General features: G+C 51.0%; 1 protein-coding gene across 5 annotated transcripts; it reads left to right on the top strand.

Moving 5' to 3' along the window:
• On the top strand, positions 1–27,256 carry PRAG1 (PEAK1 related, kinase-activating pseudokinase 1). Of its 5 annotated transcripts, none has more exons than XM_033007242.2 (6): positions 1–60; positions 2,639–3,033; positions 4,223–6,051; positions 14,984–15,141; positions 18,552–19,291; positions 22,831–27,256. In XM_033007242.2, exons 2-6 carry the CDS (start codon positions 2,677–2,679, stop codon positions 23,866–23,868), a joined length of 4,122 nt encoding a protein of 1,373 aa, XP_032863133.2. In that variant the 5' UTR covers positions 1–60; positions 2,639–2,676; the 3' UTR covers positions 23,869–27,256. The 5 variants fall into 5 exon arrangements, with proteins under 5 accessions (XP_032863133.2, XP_032863135.2, XP_042664131.1 ...); XM_033007244.2 differs by lacking the exon at positions 1–60 and adding an exon at positions 261–308; XM_042808197.1 differs by lacking the exon at positions 1–60 and adding an exon at positions 283–370.
• Positions 27,257–27,468: the final 212 nt, after the last annotated feature.

The following is a 27,468-nucleotide window of genomic DNA, read 5'->3' as shown; positions in this document are numbered from 1 at the left end:
CGGCCGTGGCCGGGCGCGGCGCGGCGCGGAGCGGAGCCCCACCGCCGCGGCGGGAGCCTGGTGAGCGGGGAGCGGGACCGGGGGCGGGCACCGGCACCGGGCCTCCGCCTCCCGGGACAAAGCCGGGCGGGGAGGGACATTCCCCCCCCCCCCCCCCGCCTCCCGGGGCCGGGGCGGGGCTGCCGGGGCAATGCCGTGCCGCTGCCCACCGAGCATGCGGCCGGCGGAGGGGGGGGGGGAGCTGAAACCGGCCCGGGCTGCGCCCCGGTCCCCACCGGCACCGCCGCCCGCCCCGGGAGCCCTGCCCGGTAAACTTTTCGCAGTCCCGGTGGACGCCTGGCGCCCGGCAGACACCGCTGCTCGGTTGGGGGTGGGTTTGGGGGGATTTTTTTGTTTGGTTCGTTGGTTTGGGGTTTTTTTGTTGTTGTTTTTTTGGTTTGGTTTGGGTTTGGTGTTTTTTTTTGTTTTTTTTTTTTTTTTTTTTGCGCTGGAGCATCCTTGTGCCGCATCCTAGCATCCCAGTCCCAGGTAACAGGTAGCCTTTATACCGGGTCCTCGCCGGTGCCCCCGGGAGTGCCCCGGACCCAGCTCCTGGCTCTGGGCTCGCCCCGCGTTGGGGGGGGGCGGTGGGGGTGGGGGGACGACACCCGAGCCCGGCCGGTTTCCACGCGCGGCGCCGCGTGGGTGGGTGCGGGCCGGGTACCGGCTGCGGACACGGGGCCGCCCCCGCCGCGGCCGGGGCAGCGGGAAACAACGGCAGCCTTAGCGGCAGAGAGGGAAACCCCGATCTTTAAAAGGCAGTTGGCAGCGCCGGTTATTAAACCAGAAGTGAAGAGTTTTTTCTGGCTCCGGTCCCTCCTCTCCTCCCTTTGATTTTTCTTTTTTTCTTTGCTGGCTCCCATCAGGACACTTGTTCAACTTTGGGGGCTGCCGGACACTGCTTGCTAAATCTGAAAGGAAACAAAGCACAGAACGTTTTTTTTTTAAAGGTATTTTCCCTGCACATTATGTTAGTCTCATCAAAGGTGTTGCGGTACGTCCAAAAGTGATTTGCTGTCCTTCAGTTAATTTGGACTCTGTGAAGTCCATGGAAAAAAACCTGTCTAAAACAGTCTCCTCGCCAAAAGAGAGAGACACGCACCCATCCGATTTCTGAATCCCATCAAAGCTCCCGTTTTTTTGCTCTTCCACGAAACAGATCCCAATTTATCAACCTGTCAGCCAGAAGGAGTCTGCAGGTGTCAATGCTTTAGCTGATCAAAGCCTCCCCTTCCCAAGGGTAGCATTTGAATCCCGACCACGAATGTGGGGCGGTGGCGTTCCCCCTCTTTGCTCTGTCCCACCCAGGCTCTCAGCAGTATTTTTTTAATTTCCACCAGGCAGTAGGGTGGCTGGCGGAGAGGCTGGCCGGGGCATCTCTGAGTCCAGAGGCTTTACTGAAGCGTGGGCTGGTGTAGACGTCCACGCAGGAGCAAAGGTGTCCGCAGCGTTGCAGTATGCCTGCGGGGAGGAAGCGCTGAAGGATCGGGCTGGTAAACTTTGCTCTTGTGCTGTCAGGATTGGGGTGTAAAAGTGCCTGTTCACTCGGGGACCCCCGGGGAAGGAGCCTCGGTTTGCATCGGGGTCAGCTGGCCCGGAGCAGATGACCTCAAGCTGGTTAGGTGGGGAAGGACTCTGCAGCCATGGGGGTGGGGGGGGAACCGTGTGCCCTGACTCCCGTAGCAGCTGGCTGCAATTTGCCTCATCTAGTTTTCAGATCTTTCTCTTCCCTAATCCACTGAGCTTTGTGGGAGTCCTCGTCTGAAGTATCTCCAAATTTGTTGGCTCCAGGTAGCTACTGCCTGAGTGCAAGCAGACCTGGCCGTGTGGGGAGGGGGGGGCCCAGGAATGCAGGAATGTCTTGTTCCTGGGGCATTTCCTCCTGGGGAAGGAAGATGGGAAGGGATCCTTGGCTGTAAGTAAACCAAGAGCAAAACGTTTCTCCCCTTGCAGACAATGAATCGTTTCAGCGAGCTGACACTGTTATTTGTGGCTCCTGGCAAACCAGATAAGAGCTTTCTGCCAGGCACTTGCTCAAATCGGTGCCAGCCCCAGCCTTGCTGATCGCCTTTCTCTGTTGCACTGGGTGGGAGAGAAGCCTTTGTGTACCACAGCAGTAATCACAGTGGTGCTTCTGGGCGAAGGAAGGTTGTTGCCTGTCCCCTTGGTTACACAGTCGTGGTTTTGGTCCTTGTATCTCCAGGCCTTTTTATTTTCCAGAGAGAGGATGCCACTTTGGAGAAGGAATTTTTCCTGCCCGGCTCTGCTTGTGAAGCTGTGAACAGCTATTTCCAAGACCTCTCTCCTTTACCCTTGATCTAAACCTTGCGCGAGGCTGGTTATACATGCTCATTAAACAAGGAACTAAATCACATAGGAAAGCTGCTTGCTTGAGGTCTTCTCTATTACAGAGCTATGCTTAGAAGTTGAGTCTTTTTAAGTGATTGTGTGGGCTTTAGCTAAGATGTGAAAAAAAGGCATGTAAACAATAAGCCTTTGTGATGAAGGCAGTGTAAGCGTAATTATCACCTGTCCTATTAAAAAATCTTCCCATTTGAGGGCATAACGAAACTAATCAGACAGTGTTGTGCTTTTCCAGATAACTAGGTGATCTTTAAGAGCGGCTCCGGGGAGCAAATGCAAAATGAGCAGCGGAGGACAGTGCAGAAGACGCAGAGGGCTCTCGGTCTGAGCCACGAGGATTTGAAGATGTCTGTGTGCAGTGACTTTGTGGAACACGTTTGGAAGCCCGGCTCCTGCAAAAACTGCTTCAACCCAAAGACTTTGCATCAGCTGCAAACACCCCCAGACGTGGGAGCTTGTGGCGTGCTCCCGAATGGAGTTAGGACCAAGCCCGAGAGCCCCGCGTTGGAAGACGAAGGTGTAAATACTTCCCCCTTCTCAAAGCCAACAATTGCTGTGAAGCCGACTATGATAAACTCAGATGTTTCTGACACGTGGGCAGATGTGAATATGAATGCAGATCTGTCACAGGTAATGATTAATCCAGTCAAAGCATGATTTCCCGTTATTTACCTCTCCTCAGGAGTGCTAGGAATATCTGTTAAAACAGTTTCCTTCCCTTTGTTTTTCCTTGGTCATGATTCAGGTTTTTAAGCCATATATTGGCTTGTCAAAGTATCTTTGGCTGAAGCTGAATGAGCTGTTGCTCACAAGGCATGTGCAAAGGGAGCTTAAAAATAAATTGTTTGTGTAGGAACTTCCGGATTTCAAATGAGGATGTGGGTTAAAGTTATTTTTCCTGGGAAGATATACTGAAAAGAAGTCCTGTCTGGTTGCGGTCAGTGCTAACTAGATCCATGGTCTTTGTGGGTGAGGAAAAAAGTGCCCTACCTTCCTAGCCCAGCTCCTTGGGCTCCCAACCTTTGCCAGAGCAGTAATGCCCTCTGGGTGTAGCACTGCTGCCTGCCTGCAAACTGGCAAGCCGCAGGGGTGTGAGGTGCCATCGGGCTGGGGGGTTCGCTCCTCTCCCTCACCAGCGGGCACCGGCACCGCCTCAGCCGCGCAGAGCGAAGCGTTGGCTGCCGTCACCCTGCCCGTGCCGTAGCTGTGCTCGTCGCTTCACAGGCACGTGTTACCTACCCTCTGCCTCTCCTACTCCTCTCTTGGCAAGCAGCTTGGACCTCCCTCAGATGAAGAGATTTTTTGGGTACGTTTCCCTGCCTCCTCCCCAGTCCCTGCTGCTGAGCATAGCCAAGCTGCTATCCCAGGATAACCTGTGATAGCCTGTGTCTGTGCTCTGCACGGTGTGACTCCGGAGCAGCAGCGTGAAATGAAACGAAAATAAGCAGAGAGGTGCAAATCTTCCTTCCCTCCCTGAATCTTTAATTGCACGGTGATTCGCAGACAGGATGACAGGTTGGACATGTTTCTGGCAGCGAACCCATAGGAAGAGAAAGGAGAATGCCTTATTTCAGTGCATTACCATTGTTGGTAATGCAAGGATTGCAAATGGTCCAGGAAGTAGGACAAGTGGAGTTTAAGTAGAAAAGGTTTGCGGTAGTTATTGGTGGGGTGAGCACAGAGTAAGACAGATGGCAAATGCTGGAGGACTTTTCTGCGGAGCTGGGCGCCTTTTTTTTTTTTTTTTTTTTTTTTTTAATTTCTCTTTCATTTTGCTTATGCACATCTTGACAGTACACTTGTATTTCGGCCTGTGCAGGTCAGCTGGGGCATGGTTTCTGGCAAGCAGCTCCTTCTGAAATCAGGAGATGTGCAGCGGATCTGCCTCGACAATTTTGGCAACGGTGGTGTGAGAAAGCCCTTCCTTCACAACTCGCCCAGCGACTGCTTGTCTTGCTGTCCTCCTAGCTACTCCATGGTGGGCCTGCGCAGCCTGGAGAGTCGAGTGGAGAGGAATGTCTCCATCCACAGTCTGGTGCTTGTGGGTGAGGTGGGCAAGCAGGAGGACAGAGCCAAAGACAAGTTTGTCCTGCCGCATCGGGCCCCTTGCCCGAATCCCTCCGCCTTGGGAGACAGAACCGCCAGCAGAAACCCTCCTTCCCAAACCAGAGAAGGAGCAGCGCTCCCCTCGGAAGGCGACTGTCGTCACCTCTCCTCCAGCTTTGAAAGTGAAGGGGGTGAGTACTGTTCAATCACGGACTGCTGCAGAGGGCACCCTGTCTCGTGGGAGCCACGTTGCGCGGAGGGGAAGGGTGCCTGGTGCGAGAAGGAGAGCCCTGCTCCCTGCGGATGGAGGCAGCGGGATGCTCCCGAGATTCCCAGGCCAAGTGGCAGGGCGGTCAAGTTCGGCGAAGAGGAGCGCAGAGCTGTGAACGTGACCTTCTGCATCACAAAAGACCAAGGTGATCCTCTTCCCTACGCCCTGTGTTCAGAGAGGAAAAAGCTGGCTCTCCACGCCGAGCCTGCTGCCCTCCCTGAGAGCATGGGGAGCAGCAAGGCGGCTGCCTTTGCTTTGTCCCAGGAGGATGAGGACTTGTCCGTCCCTGGGGAGCTCTCTGTCACCGGAGACCCCCGGCCTGAGGGTTTGAGCACCCCTCAGCAGGCTCTGGTGGAGCCACAGCGCCCTCGCCTCGCCGAGCCGGCCCGCGGTGATCCCATCTACGCCGAGAGCACCAAGAGGAAGAAGGCGCAGCTGAAGGCTGCCGGTGGAAAGGCAAAAGCGGAGAACCTGGCCCGCAGCACTGGCAAGGAGCAAGCTGATGGGACGTGGAGGGATGGCGGCTGGGTTTTGGGCGGTGAGAAGGAATACCAGGACTCCACTGGCCAGGTGGCGGCTAAGATAACTATAATGACGGCACACACCGAGGATGATCACAAGACAATATTTCTCAGCAGCCCTGACTCGGCGGTGGGAGTTCAGTGGCCATGTATCAGCCCCACTTCCCACCCCGATTTTGGGACTTCGTCACCTGCCATTGAGCCTGGAGAGATTTTTCAAGCATCTGGAAGTGAAAACAGCCCGAGATTTCATCTAGCAGCTCCTGCCAAGACCTCGGTTACTGAGAGTCCAGCCATTCCCCCAAAGATGTCCAAAAACAGCCAGCCGGGCAGCGAGGGGAACCGTATGCCCCCAGTAAGCTCCCATGTGTCAAGGTTTGGTGATGACAACAGCCACGATGGAGCTGGTGTTCAGCTGCTGCCGAGGAGCTTTACTGATACAGGTGCCTTTGGGGCATCCCCTTCTCTGTGCACTCATGTCAACGGGGTCTCTGTGGAGGAGTCCAGCAGAGGCCTGGCAGGCTCATCCTATGACAGGAGGCAGAAATACTACACCCCAACGTGGACCAAGCAGTGCCGGATAGAGGAGGAGGAGGAGCAGGAGGAGGAGCAGGAGCTCTTAACCCACCCCTGGGCAGTGGGAGCTGAGAACGGGAGAGCGGGTGCTGACCTAGTGGATGACGGCCCGATGCTGGAGAGCCAGACTGGGATCAGCAAATCATCGTCTTTCTCCTTTGATTTTCCTAAAGTCAAGAGTAATGGCGTGGAGTTTGCACCACCGCCACCACCGCCACCGAAAAAGCAGTCCAGGTACAGCCCTGTGAGTGTGTGCGTGGCTGTCTATTAACCATTTGCAGTCGGGGTGTTTGCTGCAGGGATTCATTGAATAAGAGGTGCTTCCTGTTCTTTTTTTCTTCCTTTTCCGTTCGAAGGTGGGCTTTCAGGAGCATGGGAGGTGATTGCACAGCGGGAAAACTATTTATGTTTTCATGCTGAAAAGCTGTCAGATCTATGCATGTCCTGGTTCGAATGCCATGTGTACTTGCAAAAAGCCCTTCAGGGCTGCAAGGTGTGGCCTTGGGTCCCAATATTCAAGTGAGAACAAGGTCCGTGCCCGGGATGGCTGATGTTTCCCAGGTCAGCTCCGTTCTATCTTGGCACAGTTCCATGGTGCTGAATAGGATAGAAAATCTGGGGTTGGGAGCACCTCTTGTGGGTGGAACTGGGCAGTTTCTCATGGTACTAATAGCCAAGGGCCTCTGAAATCCTCATTTTCAGCTTGGCTTTAATGTGTTTTTGCTTTCAAGGTTAACTCTTGAAGCTGCAGTACCCCAGGGAGGACTCCTTGCCTACAGGTAATTGGAGCTTGCCTAGCGTGCACTCATGATGTGCAGGAGCCGCCTGGCTTCAGGCAGCCTCCCCCTCACCTCTGTCCTGGAAGTCAGGTTTGCAGGCAGGGTAACAGCAGGCCCTAGAAAACAAATGTGAATAAGGGAGAGCTGTCCATCTGGGAAGGAAGTAGCTCTGCTAAGCAATTAGAAAAGCAGGCTTCCGATACTTTGTGTGCATTCAGGATCTGCAGCTGTGTGTATCACCAAAAAAAAAAAAAAAAGTTTTTTAAAAAAAAAAAAAGAGAGAAAATGGAGGAAGAAAAATTTATTTCCTATCCACGCAACTAATGGGTTAGGTTGTCTGAGCGTACTGGGGAGAGATACTTCTACATTCTGTGGGAGTCCTTTATTTGCTTTCTTGTGTGTGTCAGTTTTGTTACCTGTAACTCTGCATTGCACAACAGATTTGACTCCAGCTTCTTGATTTAAAAGTTGAGATAAGAACAGATGAGTGTTTGGAGGAGAACTTGCTCTTGGGTCCATGGTCAAGGTTATGCGTAGGCATCAGTAACCTCCAGGTTGACACTATGGCTGAGTTGACCCATCCTCTGTCTTGTTCTCACACTGAATTTTCAATGTTTTTAGGGTTGGCTACCCCAGGGAACTAGTGTTTTAAATTGACCAAGTGGTGAACAAATTAGGTTTCTCAAGGAAAGGGAAGAGATGAACAAGAGGCTTTAGTTCTCTTTAATGCTGGGCTTTCTGCTGTGATGCTGCATGCCTGCTGGAGTCAGAGGAAAGAAAAGGTCCACAAGCAAGTAAGCATACAGATGAGCTTTACTGCCTTCAAAATCAAAGAGAATGCTAAGATGTGCTTTAGCTTTGACCTCGTGAACGTTCTTTCATGGCTGCTGCCACTTGGTGTCTCCTATCAGCCTGTGGCTTGGGGCTGTATTTGCCACGGGTGGTGCTGGTGAGGCCCAGCAGAGATGATACAATGCTGTCGAGCAGTGATAATTTAGGGCACACCAAGCTGCCTACTGAGAGTCCTCTAGGACCTGATTCCTTCCCCTGGAGAGCAGAGGTCACTGGACAGGCCAGAAGGGTGGTGGCACTCAAACTCATCAATATATATCCCAGCAGCATCTTCCACTTGCAGTGCTAGGACCTCATTCTGCTCATGGAGAAGCAGCCATGCAGAATCCTTTGTCTGTACTGGGGGCAAGGATGCTTCCCCGGCAGTGTTTGGAGTCTCCTTTCTGCCTTTGTGAGGGATGGGAGTGGGGGCAGAGTGGCTCCTTCATGTGTTAGGGTGTCTCCTAGGCTGGGCGACTTGGACCAGCTAGGCTCCAAGCCAGGAGCATGCCTTGCTATTGCCCTCAGCATGGAGTTACGATGATCCATCCTGAGGGGTGTGGAACATTTTCTGCTCCTTGAAGGGGCTGTTTCACGGTCCTGGTGCGATCAGACTGTGCCAGCAATAACAGTTTCTTCTGAGTTATGCTGAAAGCATCTGTGTGCTAGAAAGCCTGTGTGAAAGCGGGCAGGGAAACCGAGGTCAGGGCACACGTGGCATCCATGACCGGGATCTCTGGCACAGCCATAAACCCTGCCAGGTGGTTGAGGTAGGTGCTGGCATTGCTCTTACCCCCAGTGGCTGTAGGCCTTGTGTTGTGCTACATGTATTTGTGTCCTAAATGCCTCGATGCCTGCAGCTGAGCCTTGAGGCGCCTTAGTCAAAGAGCAGAGCCCTCCAGCCAGCTACCAAAGCCCTGCGCAGCCGGCCTGAGGAGCGATTTGATCAGAGGGTGAGTTTTGCAAGCTGTGCAAACCCAGCTGGTTGCTTTGTTTGTTCGCTTTGTGGGTGCTCTTGTTTTCGTCTCGAGCGTGGCTCCTCTGAGCGTGTCGATGCAGGAACCAGGGTGTTGTTACCTGTGCCTGGCAGTGGGGAGGGATGGCTACGTGCACAGCTGGTTAAAAACACCAGAGTGGGATTGTGTTACCCTGGGCAGTTGTTGCCTGCAGCTCCGGGTCATGACATGACTCTGACCCGGTGCTGGAGGAACATCTCTGGTCCTCCTGGGCTGCAGCCTGAAAAAAGGAGGAGGTCTTGCAAACAAAGATAACTGAGACACATCGATACTCTCTTAGGCCCAGGCAGTCTGGGGGCATGTGCTCGTCCCTAATGGAAGAACCACCGATATTTCTGTTACGCTTACGTAGTCCCTCGCAGCGACAGAGTGCCTCAGCCCAAGGTGTTCTCCGGTGGCAGAGTTGCAAAGGCTCCTTGGGTGGATGGATGGAGATGAAGCCAGTGTAGACCTGGTTTTGGCACAGGCTTGGGGCTTAGCAAATCAGGGTTCACTTCAGCTGCAAGAAATGTGTGTAACCATCCTTTTTCCTTCTAGGTCCCAAGCTGCAGCAAGGTATTTGATTTCATGCTGGAAAATGAAGCCTGCCTGTTTGACTTTCCTAATTAAACTTAATTGCTTATTTTAAAGAAAGCCTGCATGTGTGTTCAAACTAGTTTCAAAGCAGAGAAAGAAAAAGTGAGTGTAGATTTTGTTTTGTTCATCTTGGCTCTGACAATTAAAAGGGAAAAAAAGTTTTTTACGGGGTAAATTCCTGCCAGACACTGAGGAAACTCTGGTTTTGCAGTAAGCTGTCTCTCAGGATGGCAGAAGGAGTGATTCTGGGGAGTTTTAAAAGCAGGCGCAAAAAGGGAAAATAATGCATTTGTGCCTGTTTCATCCCATATAAAGCGACTCTGAACCTCTTGCAACTGTTTCTTCAATACAATCATTTTCTCCTGCTTGTTTGAAAAATTATAGATATCTAAGTTTTGCTTGGTCTGAAACGGGATGGAAAATTAGTTTAATTACAAGAGGAAAGAGGTTGGAAAGGGAAGATGATGGCTAGTCTTCTTCCAAAAGCTGGGAAGGTAGTTAGCTAAGGAAAGGACTCACTGGGAGAACTAGGAGACCCAGGGCTTGTACGTGCAATGATAATTTAAAGGTTCTTTGGTGTGAAATGCTCTAGTGTGGCCTTCAGTTTCTTGGCACGAGGAATGAATCTTTGCTGAAATTTATGTCTCTCTCATGCAGACAGTTCTAAATGATCCTCACTGTTCCTTCTAGCCTGCAAAACCTTCACAGTTAATTTATTTCATGTGCCTCTTAAAGAAAGGAAACAGTGGTGCTGTTTTGCATCTTGAACTGTTGGCTCTTGAGCTGTTTTCATCATAATTAACGCCACCTTCAAAAGGCATCGCCGTAAATAGCTTCTGAAATTTGCTGAATGCACTCGCTTCGGGTAACAAAGGTGCGTAGCGTGGCACATCCTGACACCCGCCATCCCTGAAAACAGCCAGGACAAATGAGCTTGAGGTGTGCCAAGATTGCATGTTATGGTGCTGCTTGTTGCCAGAGGGAACAGAAAACAAGAGTGTTGCAAAAAAAATGACGATGTTGGGAACTGGATCATCAGGAAAAGAGCCAGGTTCGTTCCTTGCTGGGGAGGTGGTGCTGGCTGGTGGGACTGTGCTGCATGTTCCTTGCCCAGAATCAGTCTGTGATGGGGCAGTGCTGCACCCAAGACAGAATATTCCCCTTTTCTTACCGTTCCTGAGGCACCCTTTTTTCTTTGGAGCTCTGTGTCAGGGTCTACCCTGGTGACAAAAGCAGACTGGGTATATGAAGCTGCTGTAGCAATTACAAATGCCATTAGAAGTCACACAGGTCCTTCTTCTCTGTGACTGTGGATGACAGCAGGGACTCGCTGTTTGGTCTAGGACAAGCCAGATTATTATTTATTATTTTAATAATAATAAAAAACACACACCCCCTAGATGGAGTCTATTTAAATACATAATTAATAAATAAGTAAATAAAGCAAAGAAGTGGGGGTCTGGCCCAAGCAGGAGGGAGAATCACGTTCCAGGACAGGGAGGGAATATACCTTTTGGATTCCCCCTGTGGTTTTTGTCTGAAACTAATTGGAAATTTCTCGTGCTGCTTCTGCTGATGGATCGTTTTTAAAAGGTGGTGATTCATCACTGAATCTCTTAGGAGAGTTTGTTTCCTTTAAAATTAAAGTCATTTGCTTCTCTGTGTGTTTCCTATCTTACCATGTAAAGCACAGAGTTGGAAATTGAAATGAGGTTTTTTGTCCCTTTCACGCATGCAGTAATTTAGATTTTGACCCATCTGCCATCTTAATTCTGCATCCCATCTGAATTTCCCCTTGTATCTCTCGTCTCCAAACCCTGGTTTGAATTTGACCTGCGCTACATAAAACTGTTTTGGTACAGGGAGGAGCGGTGTCGTCTTCTGGTCAGACTTAGGAGTGTTCCCAAATCTTCTCTTCACCTCGATTTTGGTTTCTTCATATTTGTCAGCTGGTAGCAGAAGGATAAATACAAATCCAAGCCTCAAGTATTGTAAGCTCCTGTATGCTGGATTTTAACTGCCCTGTGTGTCCAGGGGAAGATGCTTGGAAGAAGAAGCAGTGGAGGGAGGAGGAAGGTATAATTATTTCACGTTTCATGATAGACAAGCATATGGTACAACAGTGCTTCCTCTGGTGTAATAATTATGCCCAGCCATGTGTTGTGTTTGGTGCTGTAATGCAGTCTGGCTTTTCTCTCTGCCATGCGTTACTTTCAGTGTTTTATTTTGGAGGGGGTGTCCCAGACAGACTTCTGGAGTGCAGTTTGGTTTGTGGTGATTTGTGCGTGTTCTCTGTTCTCCTCTGCTTGCTTGCCCTGTTGCACGATCCATAAAGCTCAGCATCTCTGTTATCTGTTCAAGTCCTTGTCTTCTGTGCTGAGGAGGAGTGATCCTCACCCAACGGCACAGCAAGGCGGGGAAACCCCCGTGATGGGGCTGCGGATCGGGCGCTCCTTGTGATCAGAGGCGCCTTCCGCAGCGCGTGTGGTGGCTGCTGGAAGGGAGCAAGCAGGAGCCTCGCAGCTCCTGAGTAGCCTTCTCCCCCTCTCCAAACCTCCCTGCCCCTTGCGCTTTTGGAAGGTAACCAGATCTGTGTGTCAAATCTGAGGCGGGAGATTCCAGCTGAAGGCATGCCCCCCGCAGTCCGAGGGGTCCCTGGGGCAATATCCCAGGGCACGTGTGTCTGCTGCGGCGGGGGGAGCCCTGCTCTGGTGCCCGACTCCACTCGCGCTCCGAGAAGTGCAAGGCGCGCAGTCGGCGATGCTGGAGTCCCGCAGCAGCAGCAGGTGGGACCAAGAAATGTGAAATTAAACACGTGGCTACTGCTTGAGTGTGAATCATGGGAAAGACGAAGCATGCCCTGGCAAGAGATGCAATGTGAGGCATGGCAAAAGATCCAGGTCCCTTTGTCATGTTACAGAACTCCAAACTGTCGTTGGTTTTGTTGTTGTTGTTTGGTTGGGGGTTTTTTGTTTGTTTGTTTTTTTTCACAAGACTGCTGTTTTCAAGCTTGACTTGTTTTAGGCATGACTGTGGGAATCGTGTGGAAAGCCAGCTGGATGAAATTATTTAGGATGGGAAAACTGGGGAATAGTGAATGCGAAGGATTGCCTGAATATGCCAGCATGTTGCATTGAGGATGCTGAGTAATTGAAGTGTGTTTAAAGCCACCAGAATAATTTGGAGAGCTGGAAATCCTGTCTTTTTAGGTTATTAGATTGGGAGAGCTGACGACTCTTGTGACCTGTTCATTATGCGCTGGCACATGAAGGAGGCTCTGGTGCTGCTCTTGAAGTTGCCGGTTACATTTAAGGTGCTGAGCATCAATTTTTGAAATGGAGTTAAATTAACAGCTGCTACATCCTTCTGAAGGGGAGTGGAGCCCACAGATGTTAGCAAGTCAGTGGGGGGACAATCCCAACAATTTCTTCAGGTCTAAGATGGGTTGATGCTTTTTATTTCCAGTATCTTCTGGTGAAAAGGGTGAGACGGAGAGTGGCCACCTGGGCCCTTGCAGTCACACGCGGCAGAAGGAGCACTAGCCAAGCGGGGCAAGTTCGGCTGAGCTGTAAATCAGGACCCCACAAGCCGTTCAGCTCTTGGGGTTGAATTTTACTGAAATGGGAGAGTTTGACCCTAGCAAGTGTTTTCAGTAATTCTTGGGTACGGTGTGTGGTATTTTAATCTGTGCAGGCTGCAGCCTGGGCTCCAAGCAGCACATAGGAAAAGAGGGAGATGTAAAGCGGACATATTTCCAGGCGGTGTTAGCTGGCCCGGCTGTAACATCTGAAACAAGAGCAGGATGTCGTTTAAGCGGCAAACAATTTCTATTTCGGTGTGCCTATTCAGGAACTGCATTTTGCACAAGTCACGGCGGTGCGGAGAGGAAACGGGGCTCTCTGCACCTCTGACTTCACCGCGACGCTGAGCTGGGCAGAGGCAGCAGCCGGCGTGGTTCTGGCAGGCGCCGCGTTGCGCCCAGGTTGCTTGGAGGAATAGGTGTGGCCGCGGGCGGTGGACCTTGGACCCCGCCGAGCAAAGTCCCATCTCTCTCTGGGCAGGGGAATGGTAAGGCAGCTCTGCAGATTTGTGTTTAAGTGATGGGGAGGAAACAGAAAGGCACCGACTTTTCTTGGGGGGGGGGGGGTGGGGGGGGGGGGGAAGGGGGAGGGGAGGAATGTATTAGGAAACCTCTCATCTGCGCAAATCGAGTCCGGCTCGCTTGAAAAATCGTCGTCTTTTCTGATGGATTCAAATGCTTCCTAGATTCTTGACAGGTCGGACAGTGCACCCGCATGGGTATGCGCCTATGCGGTTTTTTCCCCCCAAATTACTAAGAGTTAAAAGCCTAAGAAAGTTATAGGATGAAGATAAATCTTTATCATTAAAAAGAAAAAAAAAAAAAATTAAGTCCAGTTGGTTGCTTTCAACAACATTAATCGTAACAGAGCTAAAAACCTCAATATGTCTCTCTCACTCTTTTTATTTTTTTAACTGTGACTTGTGTGGTGCATTGCAAAGTTTTGTAAATCATCCCCAAGAGGCTTGCCGTGGTCAGTTCATCACTAGTGCAAGACCAATGTCTCTGCTGAGTTATACCTGAGGTGTTTTTTAAAAGCTTTATTTTCACCAGCCCCTGAGTATTTTTAGACCGAGGCTGCTCAGGCAAATGAGGAAGTCTGGCAGAAGTTTCTTCCGGGCTTCTCATACGCTCTGCTCTCCATGTGGTGGTGTGGACATGAGAGTAAGTGCTTTGTCTGGATGGGGAACAAAACATTTCTCAATCCTCAAATAAAAATCGCTCGTGGCATCTGCTGCGCTTGGGGCTTTTGGAAGAGGAGGGATCCTGTGCGCATGAACAGGGTGCCACAAGAAAACGGTCGTGCACGTCTTTTGTTTGTCTTTCTCAGCAGCCATTCAGCCGTCTGATTGGGAAACGCCGGATACCTTCCAGCAAGATAGCTGGTGGAAGTCCTTTTTCTTTTTTACAAGTCTGCCACTAACCTTTTTACATTCTTAATCAACAATGTGTTGAATTTTATCAGCAGATTGGCAGTTTCACTTAAAAAATGTGGACTGATAACCTTCGTTTGCTGACCGATAGAGAGTCTGAACTGTACCAAAGCTAGGAGTGCTTGTGCTCTGATGTGCTGCCTGATTTCAACAGTTTCTGTTGTCTTCTAAGGAGGAAAAAAAATGAAGAAAATGCAGGGGAAATTCTTTATCTTGGCAAAAAGTCCTGTGACCTGGCAGGTTATAAGCCCAGGTTATCGTTTGTTTATTTATTTTTTTTTTTTAGATGGAAGCTGCATGGAAAACTGTAGGTCTTATATTAAAAGCTGCATGGTAGGTCCTGAGTTTGGCAGACACTTGTTTTCTGCAAAGGCGCTGCTTCTTTCTCAAGGTGTCAGTTGTTACTGTGCTGCACTGAGGAGACAACTGCTGCTAGGGATGGACTCTTCTTCCACTTATGCCTCTGTCATGAAGGAATTGGGTTCTGACACCCAGCCTCAACCTGCTCTTCTATAAAATGGGAGGAGCGATGTCACTCCCTTCCCTTGGGAGCTTTACCGAAGGCAAGCACTGGTGGGTCCCCACTTCCCAGGGATGGTGACCAAGATGGGACGTGGTCCGGGACCCCAGTTGTGCTAGGCAAAGATGGCACAGACTGGGGCTGGATGCTGTTGGCTCAGTGGTTCTCTCTGCTCAAGCACAGCTGGTTTGTCATGGTGGGCTGGCATGGGGGCTGTGACCTGCTCCGTGTCAGTGGGATGTGATTCCCCAGGTGCCGGAGAAAGAAGAAAAGTGCGCAGGAATGAGGAGCTGTGGTGTGGTAAAAGGCTGGACAGTGTCTGTATGGATGGGCAGGGACCAAGCTGCTCTCAGCTTGAGTCTCCGTGAACAAGTGCACACGAGGTACCTTTTGCCATCTGTCTCCTGACTCTTCTCTTTCACTCTTTCTAGGCACGCTCTGAAAATGAACCCAAACAGCGCTGAGTTGGAGAGGGTCAGCAACAGCTCTGCCGAGAGCCTCAGCCCACCTTTCAGGAGCGTCCACGTCAGCTTCACGGCTGGCTCCACCGACAGCCTCGACTCGGACACACAGACCGGCAGTGATGGTGGTAAGTGACCACTGGGTGTGGAAGAGGTAGTTTTGGACCTGAGGAAGAAGGTACCTCCATTCTGAGGCCCACTGGTGGGGTCAGCATCTTCAGAGCAGGGGTCACGATGGACTGATCACCTAGTTCACTCAGAAACGCTTCATCTTTCCATTTCTGCACTTCTGCCTCTGGGTGCACTTAAGATGAGTGTGGCAGAGTAAGGCAAATATCATGGGCTTTCTCCTCTTTCACTCGGCAAGTGCCAAAATAATTCATCCCGTGGCTCTCCTCTTGTCTGGATAAAACCTCCATCTGAAAGCAATGGTCCTTATCCTTCTTGGGCTTCATATGTTGCACGAGGTCACAAGTAGCCCTTCCACAGAAAATAGTCCATAGATTTGAGGGGTACCAGGAGGAGTCTTGTACTAGGGGTAATCTCTCCCTCTCGTTGTGTTCCCAGTTATTTCTTGAAGGGGAAAAAATCTGCCTGCACTCGTTTAACTGAGATTAAAAAATACTTACTATGAAGTCACTTTTTTCATCAGTGCGTAACTTAGACATGCACTAACGTGTTCAGCAGCTCAGAAAGTATTTCCTTCGTAAAAGCAACCTTCGTGTAGTGGAAGTTGTTTTTCCAAGAGCAACAATGTGCAGCAATAAAATTAAGCGCCAGAGCTCTGGAAACTCCATTTTTCCACCTCTAACTTGGAGTCTGAGAGTGAGACCATGCCAGGAAATTGTACAGGGGGAAGAAACACGTATGTTGGATCTTTACTTGCTGGACACAGAAGCAATTTGCTGTCAAAAATTATATGGGACAAGAGAATTTCTCTGCCTCCACTAACAGAAGCAACTGTTTCAACTCATCTTGGGAAAGATGAGTTTTTAAACAAATAACCCAAATGCAGTTTTTCTTGCTGACGCAAGCAAGGAGCTATGCAGTCCATCACTGAGTGAGGTGAGCTCCGATTAACTGGCGGTGCTGTCAGATGTTAAAATATGAAGTGTGGGCGAGCTTTTAAACCTTTGACATGCAGAAGGACTATACACTGAAGGTGCAGAGGGCTGTTAGAAAAGTTGTGAAATGGTTTCATTTGTTACCCTGGGCTTGGTGCAGAGCCCAGCAGCACATAAAAAAGAAGGTAAGAGCAGTTTGGCATTTGTGGGCTAGGCGTGTGGACCTGTTGCCAAAGCTTCCAGTGCTGACGTTTGTTCCATATGACTGTCAAGTAAATCTTGCCTCTTGAAATGGGGATTCAGCTGCGTGTCCTGGCAGAGATGCCTCTGAGCTGCTCTTGGGCTGCATGCTGAAAAATTTCTCCTGGCTGTATCCTCTGTCAAAGCCCCTTGGACTGAAAGTAGCAAGAGATGCCATGCAGAATGGTCCCTGTCTGTGGCTTCTGACAGTGTTTTAACAGAGGGGATCTTTCCCATGGACCCAGCAGGGCATGATGCAGATGTCTGGGCTTCCATTAAAGCTTGAGGCATGCACCTCTGTTGAGCCACAGGCTCCATAGTTCACTGTGCAGCTGCAGAGCAGCTGAAACTGGAAACCAGTCAATTGCTTAGCGACTGGGTGTGCAATGCAGGCAGACCCCTGGGGCAAGGGCCCAACGGGAGTCAGGCAGCCTGGTACCCGGGAACTGGGGCAAGAGAGACGTGTGGTGCTTCGCATTTCCCACAGAGCTGTTTCTGAGCATGTCTGAGTCGTCAGAAATGGGGTGCCAAAACTGCCTTGCATGGGAAGCTGATCTTCTGCAGAAGTCAAAATCAGAGCTGCTCGTTCCTGGAGTGTCTCTCAGCGCTGTTGCTTGGGATGGGGGTGTATTGCAGCAGGAGCATACAGGCAGCCTTGGCAGTGGAGGGGACAAATGCAAATTGATGTCATGCTACCAGACACTCTGGTGGGGAGGGACAGGGACAGATCGTGCTGGCATCCCCTCTAGTAGCTGGGAACTAGGGGACCTGCCCTCACCTCGCGGGGTCTCGGGTGGCGAGCAGCTAACAGGGATTGCCGTTCTGGCAGAGCCGGTACGGCTTTGAGCCTGCATGTGACATGCCAGCACAGGCTGGGAGCTCAGGGATCCGAGCCCCTACCCTTGGAGGTTGTGCATGAGAGCTGGTGAGTCACCAGGGCCGTGAGGGAGACAAGTGTCTGCTGCGGGGTGACATGCAACCGCCCCGGGGTGTCCCTTTGGAGGAGCCGCTGGGGGGAAGCGCCTGCTGGCAGCTGAACCCTCACCAGCACCCTTGTGAGGAGGAAGGATGGCTTGCTACCACTCCGCAGCCTTGGAAGTGGAGCTCAGAGAAAGCAACAAATCCTGCTATCTGCTGAGTTTGATTAGAGCAAAACTCCACCATGCACCTTTCGAGGTCTACACTTGCATGCAAGGTGTTAGCAGAGCTCAAGTTTATCAAGAGTCCCACCTGTCATTCAGGTGGCATTGAAAATTCTCTGAAATCATTACATCTTTTCTTTTTCCCTGCAGATCCCTCCTCTCCTCATTCATTCTGTCTCCATGACCTGAAATTACTGGTCTTTATTTCAATGTCAAGTCGTCTTTTTTTTTCCATTTCCCCCCCACCCCGCCTTGGCCTTCTTCCCTGACATACAATTGTATTACCTGTCTCCAGGCTGGCCAGGGTAGGAAAACAGCTGCTCGTGCTGCCTGAAATGAGCCAGTCATCCCAATCCAATCCATGTGCCGATGGCATGTGGAGTTGCTTGGGGTTTAGGGTATGTAATGGGGCCAGGCTGCCCCTCCGAGCAAAGAGGTCTGGCAATAAGCTGGGGGACAGGCAATGTTGGGGGGAGGCCAGATTTTGTCAGGAGGATGGAAGTTGCCAAAATCTCAGGCCTTGCCCAGTGACCCATACCCAGTGTGAGGCAGAGAGAGGTTCAGTGTACTTCTTGGGCTGCTGATGTACAGCCGGAGGGCTGGAGCTGTGTAGTGAGTCACTCTCTGCTTATCGGGCCGTGCTGCTGAAGCACTGGGTGGCAGCTCCCATGTGAAACAGGCCGTGTTTAAGAGATTGTCCGCATATCCCGAGTGCTTCGTTCTTACCTCCCTGTGGATGACATCACAGCTTAAATATTTACCCTCTACTAGCTTTTTACTACTGTGTAAGCAATTCACTGGGGAGTGGTTTTGGTGGGGGGGGGACATTTCTCTAGACGGCTGGTTGCAGCCTGCTTTGAAAACCTGCTGTGTTAGACTGGATTAAATCCCTAACCCCTTTGGTGAAGTTTTGCAGTCGTGAATAGATTGAGGACTGCGCTGGGCTCAGATGTAACCTGGCTTGCTGCTTTGTTCCCAGCCAGGGCCCTGGGAGAGGCAGCCTGTGGGGGTGGCAGGGACATGGAGAGGGACCCATGCTCCCAGCCCGCAAGGGCCACTCATGACATCTTCTTGTGTGTCACTGTCTCCTAGGGCGCTCCTCCGAGCCGAACCACTCGCCCCCTCCAGCTGAGAGCCAAGTATTTCCCCCTGTCCCTTTCCTTCCTGCCTCTGGTGAGGATGGCCCCTCCTCTGCCCCCAGCTGCCCACCCCCTCTGCCCCAGAAGAAAACAGTGAGCAGAACGGTGTCCTCCCCAGATGGCTTTTTTGGGGGACCGGCGTCTTCAGGCAGAGCAGCCGGTGCTGCCAGCCCCAGGCTGAACGTCAGCCACTCCGAGAGCAATGTCTGCCTCCGAGAGGAGCCTCCCTTCATCCACCCGGCCAGCCTGGGGGGCCGCCCGGGTGCCTTCTCCTCCTCCGAGTCCCTGGAGAAAGGCTCCAAAGGAAACAGCTACTGGGGCTCAGCCACTGGTAAGAGCACAGGGGCTTGCATCCCCAGCAGAAACCTCCAGTCCCTCTCCTCCTCGCAGCTCAGTGTGTCCAGCCAGGTGTCATCGGGCTCCAGTCTCCAGCTCCACAACCTCCTGAGCAACATCGACAGCAAAGAGGGGGTGTACGCCAAGCTGGGGGCCCTCTATGCTGAGTCCTTGCGCCGCCTGGTCGCCAAATGTGAGGACTGCTTCATGCGGGAGCAGAAGAATGAGCTGCACTTCAGCGAGAACAACTGGTCTCTCTTCAAGCTGGCATGCAACAAGCCCTGTTGTGATTCAGGGGATGCAATATATTACTGTGCCACTTGCTCCAAGGACCCTTCTACCACCTACGCTGTGAAGGTAAGCCCACACCTGGGAGGTATCGGGGCTCATCTCCATCTCCCAGTTGGGAGAATGAGGCAAAGAGCTGCAGTCGAAGGCTGCACGGGGGTCCCTAGCTGAGCTGGGAGTGAAACTTCAAGCTTCTTTTGCCCCCTTTCTAGCGTATGGATTTGAATGAAAGAGGGGGAAGCAGAGTCAGCAGCACGCCTTTGATAAGCACCGTCAGCACGCAGTGGCCTGTTTTCTCTGCTTGCCTTTCTCACAGGTGAAGTTTGGCAAGCAAAACCCCTTCCAAAATTGCTGCTTTTCCCCTACCGCTTGCGAGGGTTAATTTAGAGAAGTCGTTTTTGGTGTAACAAATACCAGTCAGATGCTTATTGCTGCAGACTAGTAGGGTCTGAAACCCAACCAGTTTCTCAAAAAATCTTTCTGCAAATACCGGTGCAAACTTGGAGGCATTCACCTCTGATGACACAAGCTGATGAAAGGCTATCCAAAAGACAGCATTTTTGCTTCTGCCTGCCTTTTAAGTGGAAGGTCTGACCCAGAAACCATGCGAGTGCTTATATGATCTTGAAACTACAGGCATTAAGATATTGCAGATCTTGCTTAAACAACGTGGGGCTGACCCAGACATGCTGTGTAAGGTCAGGTCTGAAATATTTTCCTGTAACTTTGCAGAATCCATGTTTGAAATGGAAACATGAGGTGCAACAGTTCAGCTCTTTGAAACCTGGATAAGTAAGCTTATCCAACCTGTTCCATGGACATCCCATGGATTTTCGGTTCTTGACCTGTGTTACTACTTGAATACAGAGCCTTTTAATTCTATTCTGACTTAACCCTAGGGGCATCTCATTGTTACTTACTCTTCAGGTTGTTTCAGAACCTAAAGTAATTCCCAAAAAAGCACTGTCAGAGATGCATTAAGCAAGGAAAACAAACAAACAAACAAAGAAACACACACACACCCCCCCCAAAAAAAAAAAAAAAAAAAAAAACAAAAACCAAAAAAAAACCAAACCAAAAAACCCTCTGCTGGATCATTTCCACCATTATGAACCCCAAGGGGATGTTTTTGTTAAGTGATAGCTTTAAAGCCAGTTCATATTCTGAAGGAAGTACAGTCAACCCAGCAAGGGGGCTGTAAATAACCAGAATGGAGTTAGATGAGATACTGCACCAATACCCCTAGTCCAGCACTCGGAGCTGTAGCTTCCTTTCTGTGTTATGCCTAAATCCATCGCAACTTTCCTCCTGAAACCTGAGAACTGCGTGGTGAACTGATGTATGTGCTCCTCTGTGGTTCCCTGTGGCATGCACGCACCTTTGCTCTTGCCTGCTGTGTTAGGTGGGGTTCAGAGGCTCAGCTCTATGGCTGTAGTGCATGAATTCTTGCCAAGGCAGAAACAGCACATTTCAATCCCTTAACGAGACTGCACTTGTGCCCCCTCCATGTGATGTGGGCTTGCACTGTGCCCTTGGTACGCTGCAGAGCACCTTAACAAAGCCAAAACCACTCCCAACACTGCCGTACTCTGTGCCAGCGTAAAATTCTGTATGTATTTACACATGTGCATGCATACACCTCCTGCAATGCTCCTGTGTGCCACCTACCTTTCAGTAGCCGAAGTAGAAAATAACTGTGAAACATTACAACTGGCTGATTCCTAGCTGCCCCTCCTGACTTCAGATACAGATTTTCTGACATGAAAAATATTGCAGACCTGCAGTTAAAATTAGACTTGGAGAGCTCAAAATGGGCAAAGGATCTGACTTGAGCCAAGGAGCCTGCTGAGGAGCAGGAGCCAGTTTTGGCTGTACGCAGGCAGACACGGTTACGTGTAAAACGGTTAGAAGGAGTCAGGGTTACATGAAATGGCTTTAGAGGAATTAAGCCAAGATATGCTCCATGCCTTGGCTTCTTTCTTCGCTTAAAGATGCGTGACTAAGCCAGCCCCAGGCTCCTACTTGGAGCTTGCTGCATGGAGGATGCCTCTGGTGTAGCCAAAGCCATATGAAGAATGGCTGGCTGGGGAAGATCTCCCAGTCTAGCTTTGGTTGCAGTTATTCTCCCAGAGACTCCTCTCTTGCTGGAGTTCCTCCCCTTTTCGTAAGCCTTACACGTCTTCCCTGTGTGGGGAGGAACAAGCAGGCTTGTTCAGCAGAGGGCTGGAAGGCCTCCTCTCCTCTGCCTGCATCCCACTGCATTAATCTGCAGTCTGCCTAGCTCTCCAAAGCTTGTCTTTCCACAAAATAAGCACACAGCCATGGCAGGGTTTTTTGTTTAGAAAAGAGAGGACAATAGGGATTTGAAATGCTTCATCTCCACAGTATTGTCTCACCTGAATGAATTACCTGCAAATGCCTAGATTCAAACCTTTGCTAGAGTAATACAAAAGCAGCTCACTTTTCCAGCTCCTCTCTGTTCTTGCATTTATTTTCACTCGGAGGCAAAATTGATTTCTTGTCCAATTTTGCACGCATGCTGTGACTGGCAGTGGCATGCTCCAGGGTTTGAAACCTTTTATGCTGAGTTTCAGCCTGTTGCCGATTCCTGTGGGTGAGCTATAAATAAATCGCTAAATAAAATTTAAAAAAAGGAAAAAGTGTATAATGGAAATGCCAGAAGCACCCATGAGCTAATGGATACTCTTTTAATAAACTTGGGTTTGAGTTTAGTCTTTAATGCAGTCATAAAGCTAAAATACAGAACGAAATTAAGATAAAAGTCATGTGGGTTTAAGAGAATCCAGATAAATGCTTTTTTCCCTTGAGTTTGTGGCACTCTCACTTATTTCTAAACCTGTTGTTAGCTCCCACTTTCTGTCTGGTGTTTTTTTTCCCCTGTGCCGTATACAGTTTGTTGTTAGTTTCTTGCTGCTTCTAAGCTTGTTGCTTAGCTGTTGATCAGGGATTTCAGAGTAGTTGCTGACACAAGGAAAGGGAGTGGTGGAGGAGGATGTGAAAGTGGCTCCAGGGCTTAGGACCAGAGAAGGGTTAGGTGGGAGGAAAGTGCTGGAGGTCTCTGTCCACCCCTCACTCCAAACAAGGCCACCTTCGCAGCCAGGTCGCGTTGCGTGGGGCCTCATCCAGGCAAGGGTTAACCAGCTCCAGAGGTGGATGCAGCACATCCTCTGCCACAGGCTTTGCTTTTCCCTCTGCAGAATGTCTCCTGGGTTGCGGGGTGGGGGGAGGTTCCTGATGACATCCGTGATGTAAAAGCTATGTTGCTTCTGTCAGCAACCAGAGAAGATCTCCAGAAGTTACTCATGCGAGGACTACTGTTGTTCTTTCCCGTAAACACTGGGCCTTGCCTGGCAGAGGAAGCACACCTGGGAATGCGACCCAGACGTCAGGTTGCTAAGGTTGGGGTGTTGCAGGACAAGAAAGATTCTCAAGCCAGGAGATAGTTTAAAGTACTGAAGGGACTAGCGTGCACCTGGCTTCTACTGATGTCCTCCTTAGCATCTGCAACTCTCCGTTTAGGAACCCATCTCTGAACTTCCCTGTCTGTTACTGACTGATGAGACTTTTCTTTTGGTCTCTCCGCACAGATTTGTAAAACCCAGGAGTCCAAGGCGGCTGCTTCGTACTGCAGCCCTGCAGTGCCAGTCCACTTCAACATCCAGCAGGACTGTGGGCATTTTGTGGCCTCTGTCCCCTCCAGCATGCTGCTGGCCTCAGATGTGGGGAAAAGCATGCCCGGGGGTGGCATCCATCCCTCCCGCACTGCCAGCGAGCACGACTGTGTGGTGGTCATTACCCGGGAGGTGCCGAGCCAGACCACTGCCGACTTCGTGAGGGACTCGGTGGTGTTGCACCAAGCCAAGCCTGAGCTCTATGAACGTCATGTTTGCTTCTTGCTCCTCCAGCTCTGCAATGGCCTGGAGCATCTCAAAGAGCACGGCATCATCCATCGTGACCTGTGCCTCGAGAATCTCCTGCTTGTCCCCTGCAAGCCCCCCATGAGCTGTGTGAAAGCCAAAGATGACAAACACTTACCCCGCCTCATCATCAGCAATTTTTTGAAAGCCAAACAGAAGCCAGGAACTGGAGACTCCAAACTGAAGAAGAGTCAGGCCCGGCTGGCCCCGGAGATTGTGTCAGCTTCTCAGTACAAGAAGTTTGACGAGTTTCAGACTGGTATTCTCATCTACGAGCTGCTGCACCAGCCCAACCCCTTTGAGGAGAAGGTGCACCTCAGGGAGCAGGAGTACAGCCCTGAGGACCTCCCTGCTCTGCCCAGCCTCTCCATCTACTCCCGGGGGCTCCAGCAGCTGGCCCACTTGCTGCTGGAGGCGGATCCCATCAAGCGTGTGCGGATCACCGAGGCCAAGAGGATGCTGCAGTGTCTGCTCTGGGGGCCCCGGAAAGACCTCACCGAGCAGCCCCTCAGCCACGAGGAAGCCCTCCGCCGGGTGCTTCAGAACTGGGTGGACATGAAGCGTGCCCTGCTCATGATGAAGTTCGCGGAGCGGGCTGTGGACACGGAGCGAAGCATTGAACTGGAGGACTGGCTGTGCTGCCAGTACTTAGCGTCTGCTGAGCCGGCCTCCCTCTCCCACACATTAAAACTGCTGCAGCTGCTCTGACCCACGGATGTGTCTCGGAGGCAGCTGAGGGCTCCCGGTTGCCTTGCGGCTAAAGGTACACGGCCCCTTTGTACGTGGGAGGCTTGAATCTCAGCTGCGACTGCACATTCAGCTCCTGCCCTGCACTCTGCCCAGAGTGCACAAGGCATGTTTAGTACCCTCAGCACTGTTAGTTTGCAAGCAGGCAAAACTGGGAACCTACCCCTATTTTGGGGGGATTTTTTTTTTTTTTTTTTTTTTTTGGTATGGTAAGTCTGTGGACTAATAAACTCCTGCCTGCGTGTGTGCATGTTTCTAATGAACTTAGTGTGCTTGAGTTGATTTTTGCATTTGTGGGACAGTCTTTTGATCCCCAGCCCCCTAAAGCATCACAGCCTTTTTGCCTGGGAACACCACCGCTCTCCAGAGGGTTGAAGGGTTGCCTGCTTCTCCTGGGGAGCAACAGCAATTCACGTAATGCTCCTTTGCAAGGGAGAACCAGGAGCGGCTTTTAAATTCACATACTTTGTGGGTCTTGGCATCCATTTTACTTCTTAGTTTAAAAACAACAATTATGGCTTGTTTCTGCATATCAGATGTATTTTCCACTGTGGGCAATTCAGTATCAGCTGCCTGTTACCTTTGTTAGATACTAATACAGCATGACTTTCCTGTCTAGTGGTGCAGCCACCCAGGCTGTTGATTGTAAAAGGGTGAGAGAGAGCCCAGGATGGGTCTGTTCATGAGGATGATGCTTCGTGCTGGGAATTACCCCTTGTAAAGTTAATGAAATGGAAAATCCCCAATTCACCTCCATGGCCTTGGGGGGGAAGTCAGGGCCAGGTTGCTTTGCTTTCCCCATCCCTCCAGCTCCCTCCCTTCACCTGGTATTTCACCTGTCCCTCATGTCTAACATTTATTTAACCCTTTTATTGAGAGATAAGCCATCAAGTGAAAGGCCAGGGCCACTGGCCTGTAGTCTGGGAGGGTCTTATTGCTGCTGGTGTTTGAATTAGAAATGCATAGCGCTGCGTGCACTGTGAACAAGCTCCTCCAACAGACAACAAATGCATGATGCAATAAAAGCACGATGGAGGAGGGAGAAGCTGGCTTGGCTCCCTCCAGCCCCTTTCCCTCCATCCAGATGCATATCAGCCACTCAGCTCGGAAGAGAAAAACCTTGCTCAGAAAAACCGGTTTTCCAAAAGGTTGCGTGCTGCTTTTGCTCTTCCACCCCAACGTGAGGCAGAGGTGAGCAGCTGTGCTTCTGGCGCCGGTTCTGCAGCCCTTGGAGAAGGGGGAGGTTTGGGACACACGGAGAGGGCCTAGTGTCAGGTTGGCGGAGACAGACTAGTTGAGCTACACCCCTCCCAGCTCAAAACAGGGAGAAATTCATGACCACTTTCCTCCAGGCTTGCTTCACCTCCAGATCCAGCCTGCTTTCTTGGGGGAATATTAATTCCCCAGGTTTTGTGACATTTCATATACTTTGTGTGAATCTCTTCCAGGCTTCTCACCTGCATTTTTTTTTTTTTTTTAATCTGTTTGGCTATGGTTGCTGCTGATGGGAGGGGACGGTTCCTTGGCTGGGCACCCATTTGCAATGAATTTCCCCTCATCCCCTTAGGGAAGAGGCCGTGCAGGTCCCTGCCTGCTGAAAGAATGTGGGATGGCTTCAACTGTGGCCGTTGGGGATTTTTTTTTTATACACTGGCTTTCTTGTGTCTGACTCTTGAGTCCACTTCCCTCCAACATAGGTGGCGGGAACCTTCTGGCTTGGGAACCACGGTCCCACGGACCATCCTGTACACATTTCCCTGGAAAGTCTGGCCCTGGCTTGCTGCATGTGGTCTCATGTGGGCCAGCAGAGTGATGAAACAGCTGGAGAACCTGCCTGAGGGAGCCCAGCATGTTTTTCAGAGATAAGATGAAGAGATGACTCAGTTTCTAAGCATGGATATAGGGAGTAAGTTGGAGGCAGCTCTGCAGGACAGCATTGAAGGAGATAGGGCCTGGCCATGACAAATCCAAGCTGTGCTGGCAACAGGGAGATTATATGTGGGGCAACTGGCTTGCAAGGCTTGGGCTGGGTAATCAGAAGGACTCGAGAAGCAGCCAAACATCCAACCAACCCCCGTAAAACAAGGCTGGATCCATTTTGCATGCTGAGTTTCAGTTCAGTGACAAACACTGATACAGGTATTGGCACAGGGCCTGCACAGCATGGGATGTTAACCTGATCAGAATGCTTTCCCTTGAGTCTGGGCACTTGAGACTGGTTCTGGTGTTGGTCCTGGTACCTTGCAGCAGCACACCCAGCAGACCAAAGGCCAACAATAGTATTATAGCATTTTCAGCTGTATTATTTTGAGATTTGGTGGGTGGCTTATTGCTCTCATACAAAAAGAAACTCAGCTCCGTGCTTTCCTGATACCTTCCCCTAGGGTAGCTCATGCTTCTTCGCCAGCCTAAACAGTCCTAGGCCAATGCATGAACTGGAGAAGTGCATTAGGGTTTCTGCTGTGGGGAAAGCAACACCTAAGCCTCGGTTGAATGCCATAGCTGAGTCCAAGGACTTTGCTGGCTTTCCTCCCCTTTCCTGTGCTGTCCTCAGCACAGCAATGGGTAGTAGCCCCCCTCTTCCTAGCACGTATGCTTGCTCCAATGCCCAGGATCCTCTGCAAGAATGGTGGAGGGGATGGATCATCCCTCTTCCCTGTGTGGCAGGGGACACAGCTGATGCCACACCCTGGGGGTCAAGCATGTCACCCACTTGGTGAGGAGTGGGTATTGCAGGAGGCATCTATTTGGGAACACAGTTTGGGGTCCACATGCCGCAGGGCAATGCTGAGGAGCAATTGCTGGAGGAGCACCACAGACTCTTGGTAGTAATGCATCTTGGTAGTACTGCTGGGTGGGGAAAGGGGTGTTTCTTGTGCTGCCCCCAGACAGACTGCCAGACCCTTTCCCTGTGCCCAGGCTCCCAGTGGTCTGCCCGCACAAGAAATGTGGCAAGGCAGCTCTCTGCCAGTGCCTGCTATCGCTATGGAGGACAGATTACCAGGAGCTGGACATAGTTGCCAACTGGTGCATTTGTAGCACAGATGACTTTGGTGGGGAGCTTGTGTGCTTCCTGTGTGAGATAAGGCTGAGACCCAAATCCGCAAGACAAACACTGGGCAGGCAGTGCTGCGAGAAGCCCTCTTGCCCAGTGGTCTGGTGACCTTGCCTCCCTGCTTCAGAGCATCCCTCAAAGAAGGTGGATATCCCAGGAGTAAAAGCCAGCCTGGTTCTCCAGAGATGCTGTTAGATGAGTTTGCTTGGCCAATAGCACTTCTCACCATGCATGATCACATGTGCAGGGACGTGCCCCACCGGCCATACAGGTTAGCCCAGGACAGGCTCAGTTCTGCTTCAGCTTGAGAGGTGGGCCTGTGCAAACCTCATGAGGTTCAACAAGGCCAAGTGCAAGGTCCTCCACATGGGTCAGGACAATCCCAAGCACAAATCCAGGCTGGGAGATGAGTGGATGGAGAGCAGCCCTGCGGAGAAGCACCTGGGGGTGTCGGTGGATGGAAAACTGACTGTGAGCCAGCAGTGTGCGCTCGCAGCCCAGAAACC

The sequence above is a fragment of the Tyto alba genome, unplaced genomic scaffold (assembly GCF_018691265.1).
Source record: "Tyto alba isolate M040663 unplaced genomic scaffold, T.alba_DEE_v4.0 Super-Scaffold_6, whole genome shotgun sequence".
NCBI classification, from domain to species: Eukaryota; Metazoa; Chordata; class Aves; order Strigiformes; family Tytonidae; genus Tyto; species Tyto alba.
The sequence above is the reverse complement of the archived record's forward strand: the minus strand, read 5'-3'. Positions and strand labels throughout refer to the sequence as shown.

Bases quoted from the DNA above. Each gene is read 5' to 3' on its own strand.
- PRAG1 (XM_033007242.2), top strand. From the start codon at position 2,677: ATGCAAAATGAGCAGCGGAGGACAGTGCAGAAGACGCAGAGGGCTCTC. The intron at 3,034-4,222 runs GTAATGATTAAT...CGGCCTGTGCAG, and splicing joins TGAATGCAGATCTGTCACAG to GTCAGCTGGGGCATGGTTTC. The intron at 15,142-18,551 runs GTAAGTGACCAC...ACTGTCTCCTAG, and splicing joins ACAGACCGGCAGTGATGGTG to GGCGCTCCTCCGAGCCGAAC.